Below are 9,976 nucleotides of genomic sequence, written 5' to 3'. Positions count from 1 at the left end.
CCAGTCTGTTATCTCTACCATTAGATTATTTAATCCATTCACATTTAATGTTATCATTGATATGATTGGATTTATATTTTCAATTTTCTATTTGTCTTTTTCTATATATCTCATGTCATTTTTGTTCTGTACCTCTTTTATTGCTTTATTTTGAATCAAAGGAATATTTTCTAGTATAGCCATGTATCACTTAATAATGGGGATAAATTCTAAGAAATACATTATTTGGCAATTTCACTGTTGTGAAAACATCATAGAATGTACTTACACAAACATAGATGGTATACTCTACTACACACTTAGGCTATATGATATAGTATGTTGCTCCTCGGCTACAAACCTGTTCAGCATGATACTATACTGAATACTATAGGCAACTGTAACACAATGGTAAGTATTTGTATATCTAAACAGAAAGGGGAATGCGTGTACTATGGCATTAGGATGCTACTAGGTGATAGGAATTTTTCAGGTCTATTATAATCTGGGACCACCATCATAAATGCAGTCCATCGTTGACCAAAATGTCATTATGTGGCACATGACTGTATGACATTTTAATTTCTTTAATTTTTCTCTATATTTTTTGGAGTTATTGTTTTAGTTATTACTCAAGACATTACCATGTACAGCTTAAAATTTATAGTAACTTAATTCCAGTGAGATATAGAAACCTTATTCCTGTATAGTGCTATTCTTTTTTTTGTGCCATTATTGTTATGCTTGTTACAAACCTCTAGCAGTAGATTATAATTATTACTTTATGTAATTTTATGTTTTTAAAGAAGCTGAGAGAAGGAGAGCAAATGTATATTTATAGAGTTTGTTATATTAACATTCTTATTTACCATTGTGTTTTTTTTTCCCCCATTTATTTTTATGGATTTGGGATACTATCTTTTGTTCTTAGTACAATATAGCTTTGCTCCCACCTGCCTCTTTTGGGCCGTTATTGTCAAATATATTGCAATTTTTATATGTTATAGGTTCAGCAATTCAATTTTATGCATAATTGTTTTATACAGTTGCTGTTTATACTCAGTCAAGAGAAGAAAGGAGAAATATGCAATTATGTTACATGATTACCTTTATTGGCCCTCTTTGTTTTTTTGTGTGTGGAATTGAAATACTGTTTTGGGTCACCTCTTCTCTTCTTCCTTTCCTTCCCTTCCTTTCCCCCTTCCCTTTCCCCTTCCCCTTTCCCTTCCCCTTCCTTTCAACAGCGCTTTGAACTGGATGCGTCACTTTCTGTCAACCTAAAGAGATTTCTTTAGTATTTTTTATAAGACAAGTTTGCAAGCAAAATTTTCTCAGCTTTTGTTTATCTGGGAATGTCTCTGTTATATCTTTATTTTTGAAAAAAAAAAATAGTTCTCCTTTACATAAGATTCTTATTTGATAGTTTTTTTTTTTTTTTCTTTTTCTTTCAGCAGTTTGAGTATGTCATCTCATTGCATTCTGGTGTCCATTGTTTGTAATGAGAAGTTAGCTCTTAATCTTATTGGGTTTTCTTTGTATATGATGCCTTTTTTTTTCTTCCTATTTTCAAGATTTTCTTTTTTTCTTTAGTTTTTACTGTTTTGACTATGATGCATCTTGGTGTGGATCTCTTTACATTTATCCTAGAGTTCACTGAGTTTCTTGGATATGTAGATTAATGTTTTTCATCAAATTTGGGACATTTTTAGCCATAATTTCTTAAGATATTTTTTCTATTCCTTTCTATCTTCTTGTGGTACTCTCATTATGCATATGTTGGTATACTTAATGTTTCCCACATTTCTTTGAGACTCTGTTCATTTTTCCTTCTTTTTCTCTCATCTCTTTCAGATTACATAGTCTCTATCAATCCATCTACATGTTTGCTGATTCTTTCTTATGCCAGCTTAGATATACTGTTGAGTTCTCTAGGGAATTGTTTATTTTAGTTATTGTACTTTTTAACTGTAGAATTTCCAACTGACTCTTTTTTATAATCTTCTCTTTATTCATATTCTCTACTGGAGGAGATATTATCATTATACCTTCTTTTACTTCTTTAGGCATGGTTTTCTTTTGTTCTTTGATCATATTTACATGCTTTCAAGTCTTTGCTTATGCCAACATCTGGACCTGCTCAAAGATGTTTATTTTGCCTGCTTTTCCACCTGTGTTTGGGACATACTTTCCTATTTGTTGTATGTCTCATGATTTTTTGTTGAATCCTGGACATTTTATATAATATGTTGACTCCGAATATTGCTTCTTCCCTCCCTCCTCTTTTTATTTTACTGATTCTTTCTTGGAAAGTATATAAAGTACTTAAGATTATATCTAAAGTCAGAATGTTGATATTTGAAATGTCTATGATTAAAAGACTTGGGTTCTGTAAAATTTAGTTTGTATGCTTAGTGGTTTCCTTTTTCCTAGCAGTGAATTGTTTGTGAATAAATGATGTTTCCATATAAATGAGGTATTATTACAGTTAGAAATTTTTCTAAATCCTGAGGCTTTTGGCTAATATGAAGTTTGTATTTATAGTTTTGTTCTTTTGTAGTGGAGTAGTTTTAGCTAATGATTGTTACTTTTTCCCTGTAGGTTACACCTATGTTTGAGGATTGGACTACTATTGATTGGTATCGATTTTTCTGTTTATGGGAGAAGTTGCCAACTTCCATGAAAAGGGTGGCAGAGCTAGTGGGAGTTGAAGAAGGGTTCTTGGCTCGCTGTGTGAAAGGAAAAGTAGTTGCTAGAACTGAGAGACAGCACCGACAAATGGCCATCCATAAAAGGTAAACATTAAGGTTCCCAGACTCTCCAGTATTTAACAATAGTGTTAACATAGTTTTAGATGTCCATCTTATTGTAGTCATTTTCATTGTCAATAAAATAAAAAAGTTGGCTGACTGTAGTAAGATTTTTCAATTTTCTGTATTTACTGAATTTATCAATATTTTAGTTTCATCCTGCAGCTTATAGTTTAGCAGCCATTAAATATAAAGATCTTTTAAAGTAGAATATTTATTACTTCCCTTTAGTAACGAAGGTGTGAATCAGAAGAACTGCCAACTTACTGCGGCTTCATTTGGTTGTTATGCTTTGTGTCATCCTTAGAAGTGATTCATTACCAGTAGGGAAGGGCTAAATAAAAGGTTAAGGTGGGGAAATTGTACATGCTTTTAGCTTCTTTGAAATATAATGAAATTATTTTTCTTCAAGCGTTAATTTCTATTTACAAAACAGTCAAGTGTAGATTTTATAAGGATTTATGTACTTGCATTATTTGTGCCATTGTTTCCTTTCAAATCAAAATTGAATTTTACAATCAGATTCTGTCATTTTACTAAAATAATGATTAGATAATCATTTGACTAGGTATTAGGTCTTCTTTTAAATTTTTGTGCTGGCACATTTCTTGAACCAAGTCTTATTTCTTGAAATTAGTTAGCAGTATTAAAATATGGGTGACCTTTTTTGTTACACAGACATTAGTTCTTTGCTATAGTACTAATGCATGTCAAAACTTGCTTTGCAAATATTTATCTTGGTCTTTGTCCACTAACTCTATTTTCTGTTAGGAATCCTCCCACAGTGTGTAAACCCTCTGTTGCCTTTTTGGTTTTTAGATTTTCAATACACATTATACTTTTGTAGTAGACATAAATGATTTCTTACCATACTTTTGATGATTTATTCTTAGGTTTTTCACCAGTCTTGTGCTATTAGATTTAATCAGTGAAATTCCCTTAAAGGAAATTAATCAGAAATATGGATGCAATCGTGGACAGATTCAATCTTTGCAACAGTCAGCTGCTGTTTATGCAGGTCAGTTAAACAAAAGGTTTCAAATTTATTTAAGTCTCTGTGGTTTGAAGTCAAGTTAAAATTAAGTTTTTCTGATCAACACATAAGCGCACATATAAGAATAACATTTATTGGATGTCGGACAGTGGAGATGGGGGAGGAGGGGACGGGTATATGCATATACAAAGAGTGCAATGCACACCATCTGGGGGATGGGCACGCTTAAAGCTCGGACTTGCGGAGGGGGAGGGCAAGGGCAACATACGTAACCTAAAGATCTGTACTCCCGTAATATGCTGAAATAAAAAAATAAAAAATAAAATTAAGTTTTTTTCAAATTCCATTTTATTGTAGGCCTCTCTAAAAGTGCTATAATTTTGTGTAGTTCTTGCCATCAGGAAATCTAAACCTTTGGCTCCTCAGCGCTTAGTACCATTTTACAGAGGACTGGCAACTAGCTGAATGTCTAGACCTTATTGCCCTGCCATTCCTGAGCAACCTGCAGGCTGTCCCTCTCCTTTCTGTTTTCTTTTTCTTTTTTTTTTTTTCCTGTCGCAGGAAGAAACAAAGTTCTCAGTGGTCTCCCTTTTGTCATCAAGGTACTGATTAATACATGTTTGTGACAAGGAGTATGGCAGATAGAAAGGGATTTCTGAACTCTTGTCTAACTATTCTAAATATTATCTCTTCTAAGAAACCACTGGTCTCCCTTAATATATTAAACCCTAAGCTAGGCAAATGGAGAAATTCTGGGTCTGAATTTACTAAGGAATCCTTACAAGCCCTTAGGAAGGAAACTCTGGGCTACTAGGCAGTGTTTATATTTATATGTTTAAGAGGTTTCGTTGTGAAGGTATGTGCTTATGAGGGCACACTGAGGGGAAGATGGAGGGAGAGGATGGTAAAGAGGAAGGAACTTGCTCTTCAACTTAGTGGCATCAAAGATCCTCTCATAGGGAAGTGACTTTCTTAATGACTTGGCACTGGGCTCCTCTGCCTCTTTATTTCAAGAGGGTATAGCTATTGAGATGGGCAGTCTTTTTCGAAGAAAATAACAAGGGAACTCCACTCTGTAGTCCTCTGAACCCTTGAATATTTAAAAAAGCTTTCTTGTTTTCCTCACTTGTTTTTAAGAGTTCTTTGTTCCTTACAAAAAGAAAATAAGGAAGAGAGAGGAATGAACTAGGGTGAGGGCTTTTAGTTTGTTTTGAGTTTAAACTGTGCTCTGCCTCAGTTTTCAGGTAAGTTCAGGATTAAGAATAAATGAGATGACATTTAATGTGTTTAGCATATTTATTATCCAGTAAGGCTAAGTACTTGATATATGTCTGCTCTCTTATTAATTTACACTTTGGGCCTTGTTAAACTTTGCAATTCTGCAAGGAAAAAACAAGACAGAAGAAAGTACATCTAAAGAAATCGAGAATTGGTCTATAAGAACTTTAATTTAAAAAATACTCTATGAATTTTCTAGGGATGATTACAGTATTTTCCAACCGTCTGGGGTGGCACAACATGGAACTACTACTTTCCCAATTTCAGAAGCGTCTTACATTTGGCATCCAGAGGGAGCTGTGCGACCTGGTCCGGGTATCCTTACTTAATGCACAGCGAGCCAGGGCCCTCTATGCTTCTGGCTTTCTTACTGTGGCAGATCTTGCTAGAGCAAATATTGCTGAGGTGGAGGTGGTTCTCAAAAATGCTGTACCTTTCAAAAGGTAAGAAAGTCCCTTTATGTACATAGGGTTATTAAGTGAAAAATCATGTCAATTTTTAAATAATAGATAATGTATTGCAGTATTTCCCTCAGAGATAATCTCATGCATACTTGGTGTAACTGGAAGAAAATGTGGCTACTTTTTCCCCCTTGAGGATTACCCTTTATTTTGTATATTTTTAAAGTATCGCATGACTTAAAAGGCATTTTTGAAACTGTCATAATTCTTTCCTAGAAAGATTGAAAGTGTGGTACCAATGCTTTCTGCTTCGATGAATTTTGATCTGCTTTGACTTTGATCTGTTTTAATACATTTTTATTAAGTTTAATAAATTTTGATGAATTTTGATTTTGATTTGATTTTATTATATATCTGGGGCTAATCTTAAACTTTCTTTGGCAAGAACATTTTAAAATACACTCCTCTCAAATGTTCTTTGGAACACTAGTCCCTCAAAACAATTTGTGAGAAGATTCCTTGATTTGTGTGTGTGTGTGTGTGTGTATGTGTGTGTCTGTGTATGTATGTGTATGTGTGTAACTAATTTATAGAATGGGGTGGACTCAGCATATTATCAAGGAATAGCTTAATTATTTTTTCTACCACTATTCTTTGAACTCATTCCAACATGAAATCTCAGTCAGATCCTATAGCTATTTAGTTACTTTCAGGTACTAATAGTTTTATTTTCATGTATTAAAAATGTTTCTTCCCTTCCACTCATTTTAGGCCTGACTCAGACTCTGAAACCTGTAATGTGTGGGAAGGGGTAGGGTCTAGTCTTCATTTATTCTTTCTCTTTTGTAATCTTAAGGTTTGAGGTGGGAAGAAGGGATGAGAGATAAAGGGGCAAAAAATCTTCGTTAGCGGTATTTGTATCTGTATCTTTGTTAGATATTGAGAGCTGGCCTTTGTGCAAATTCTGGTTCTTTTTCTCAAGGGGTATTTTTGCGGGTGTTTTAGGGAACATGGCCTTTTACTGTGCTGCCTAGGCTGGCCTCAAACTCCGGGCCTCAAGTGGTCCTCCTGCCTCAGCCTCCAGAAGCACTGGGATTACAGCCCCTGGACTCTTACTGTTTGAGTTTATTGTTTTTATCATTGATTCTCTAGGGTTTTCCAGGTATGCTGCCATGTCATCTGTAAATAGGGATATCTTACTTCTTCCTTACCAATTCTTATGCTTCTAATTGATTTCTCTTGTCTAATTGAATTAGCTAATTTTTATAATACAATGTCAAATAGTACTAAAGATAATGGGCATTTTTTCCTTTGTTTGTGATCTTAGTGGAAATATCTCTGGCTTTAGGACTCCATGTGTGTGTATTTTTATCATTTTAAGAAAATGTCCAGTACAATAATTGTAATTTTTTGGAATTTTTTAAAATCAAGAATGGTTGTTACATCTTGTCAAAGGCTTTTTTTTTTTTTTTAAACATCTATGGAGATAATTACAGTCGCTCAGGAAATAATGATGTTTTAATGATATACTACATATACCACTGTGGTCTCATAAGATTATAATGGAGTTGAAAAATTCCTGTTACCTAGTGACATTGTAGCCATGGTGCAATGTATTACCTTTTCTGTTTAGGTATGTTTACATGCACAAATACTTACCATTGTGTTATAGTTGCCTACAGTATTCAGTACAGTAACATGCTGTACAAGTTCATAGCCTGGGAGCAATAGGCTATATACCATATAGCCTAGGTGTGTAGTAGGCTAAACCACCTAGGTTTGTGTAAGTATACTCTTGGATGTTTGCAGAAACACCAAATCATTTAATGATACATTTCTTCGACCTTATCCCTGTAGTTAAGCAATATATGACTGTGTTGTTTTTTTTCTCTTACATCTATTAGCATGGTATATTAATAGATTTCCTAATATTGAATCAATCTTGTATTCCCAGAATTAATTTCACTCTCACTTGGTTATGGGATGTTATTTCTTACATGATGTTAGATTCTGTTTGTTAATATTTAATTTAGTATACTTTTGCACTGTTATTCATAAATAATATTAGTCAGTAGTTTTCTTGTCTTATTTTGGCACTGTCTTCATTCAGGTTTTGGTATCAGTGCTTGATATTGACTTGTTTTATAAAAAAGACTTAGGAAGTCTGTAATAATTTATAGAATCTTGGGACTATGTGGTTAAAGGTTTGATATGATTACCCTGTGAAACCATGGTGGACCTGGTATCTTTTTATGGGGTTCTTTAATTATAATTTCTGGTTTATTTGTTCAAGAATTACTCTCTTTAAGCTTTCTATCTTTAATTTTGGTATTCTGTATTTCCCTAGGAAATGGTTCATTCAGGTTTTCGAATATATTTCATAGAGTCTATAAATTAGTTTTTTGGAAATTTTAAATATTCTATTTTATTGACTATTTCCTCCTTGTCATTTCTTATTTTATAAATTTCTACTTTCCCCTATTTTTCTTGATCAAGTTAGCTAATGATTTATTTTATAAATAAACAAAATCCAGGATTTTGTTTTTTTATTGTAGTTAGGTCTCCATTTTTTGAAAATAATTTACTTCATTTATTCCTTCTTTTATTATTTCCTTCCTGTACTTCTTTTGTTTACTTTGTTGTGCTTTTTCTAGTCTTTTCCCCCAAAAGGGATACTTAGTGCACTTCCACATTTTTATGTTTGTTGATAAATAATATAATATTTGTTTTTAGTTTAATACTGTGAGTTAAGTGCTATAAATTTTCTGTGATCATTTCATTGACTGTAACCCATATGTTCTGATATGTGGGGTTTTGTTTTTTAGAAACTATGCAGTTAGCTTGTTTTCCCTCCTTCACTAAGAGTTGTTCAATAAGAGGTTTTGTTACTATCCAGGTGAGGTGCTTTTCTTTATTTTATTAATAATTTTTGATTTATTGCACTGCAATCTAAATGTTTGTAATATTTCTACTTTATGGAACTCACCGGTGTTTTCTTTGTGACCTATTATGTGATAAATACAGACTAGATATGTATTTGAAAGATATGTTTGAAATATAAATTCTACTTTATTTGTTATTTCATTATGTTCTTCTTTCCTTATTCTTCTCTACCCTCCATACACACACAGACACACTTCATCTGTCTTTTAGTGAGAAGTGGTTTGTTAAAATCTACTATTGTTAGTGTGTTTCTTTCTCTGTCTCCTTGTATCTCCTGCAGTGTTTACTTTATAAAAGTGGTTACTTGTTGACTGGGTGTGATGGCTCATGCCTCTAATCCCAGCACTTTGGGAGGCTAAGGTGGGAAGATAGCTTGAGGCAGGCCAGGAGTTCAAGACCAGCCTGGGCAACATACAGAAATCTTGTCTCTACAGAAAAATAAAAAAAATTAGCCAGGCATGGTGGCGTGCACCTGTAGTCCTAGTTCCTCCAGAGACTGAGACAGGAGGATCACTTGAGCCTAGGTGTTCGAGGCTGCCATGAGCTGGGATCAGGCCATGCTATTCCAGCCTGGGCAACAGAGCTAGACTGTGTCTCTAAAAGAAAAGAAAAATGGTTATTTGGTATGAAATTATGCATAGCTGTTTTCTTTATTGTGATTGTGGTTTTGAGCATTAATAATAACCTTCTTTGTCACATTTAATGCCTTTTGGCTTGAATTGTATTTTATCTGATGTCGAAATATCTCTCACTGCTTTCTTCTTGTTTCCCTTTGCCTGGGTATTCCTTCTTTGTCTATCCCTTTATTTTTAGCCTTTTGGAATCACTTTTTTTTTGGGTATGATTTTTGGGTCAAGTTATAGTTGAATGTCAAGTTATAGTTGAATATTCCTTTTGGAAGCAAATTGAAAACCCTTTTCTTTTAATAGATGATTTAATCATATTCAAATTTATTGATAGCACCAATATGTTTGGGCTTAATTTTCTCAAATTATTTTGTAATTATGTGTATTATGTGATATTTGCTATATTTCTTTCTCTGTTGGGTATATTTTCAATTTTAGTATTAGTATTATTGTTATTTTTTGAGACAGGGTCTTGCTCTGTTGCCCAGGCTAGAGTGCAGTAGTAGCATCATCAGAGCTCACTGTAGCCTCAAACTCCTAAACTGAAGTGGTTTTCCTGCCTCAGCCTCCTGGCTAGCTGGGACAACAGGTGTACACCACCATGCCTGGCTAGATTTTTCTTTCTCTCTCTCTCTCTCTTTTTTTTTTTTTTTTTTTTTGGTAGAGACAGGGTCTTGCTCTTGCTCAGGCTGGTCTGGAACTCCTGGCCTCAAACAATCTTTCTCCTTCTCCATCTCCCCCAACCCCCACCAGCCAAAGTGCTGGGATTGCAGGCATGAGGCACCATGCCTGGCCTACAGTTTTATTTGTAAATTTGAAAGAGTGTATAGTTTTGTTCTAGTAGTTATGTTTGTACTTTTCATTATTTGGTTTGTCAAGATTTTAATGCTATTCTGTTACACCTACCTACCTGAACAATAATCATTGAGCTTACTTTACTTCCCCCCC

General features: G+C 33.9%; 1 protein-coding gene across 1 annotated transcript in view; it reads left to right on the top strand.

Moving 5' to 3' along the window:
• Positions 1-9,976, top strand: part of POLQ (polymerase (DNA directed), theta) — a 147,229-nt gene that overhangs the window by 38,217 nt on the left and 99,036 nt on the right. Inside the window, exons 13-16 of the mRNA XM_012639541.1 lie at positions 2,578-2,771; positions 3,680-3,804; positions 5,258-5,501; positions 6,612-6,621. Of these exons, the coding sequence (XP_012494995.1) occupies positions 2,578-2,771; positions 3,680-3,804; positions 5,258-5,501; positions 6,612-6,621 (573 nt within the window). The remainder of the gene's footprint in view (positions 1-2,577; positions 2,772-3,679; positions 3,805-5,257; positions 5,502-6,611; positions 6,622-9,976) is intronic.

The sequence above is a fragment of the Propithecus coquereli genome, unplaced genomic scaffold (assembly GCF_000956105.1).
Source record: "Propithecus coquereli isolate 6110/MARCELLA unplaced genomic scaffold, Pcoq_1.0 Scaffold10, whole genome shotgun sequence".
In the NCBI taxonomy this organism is placed as follows: domain Eukaryota; kingdom Metazoa; phylum Chordata; class Mammalia; order Primates; family Indriidae; genus Propithecus; species Propithecus coquereli.
The sequence above is the reverse complement of the archived record's forward strand: the minus strand, read 5'-3'. Positions and strand labels throughout refer to the sequence as shown.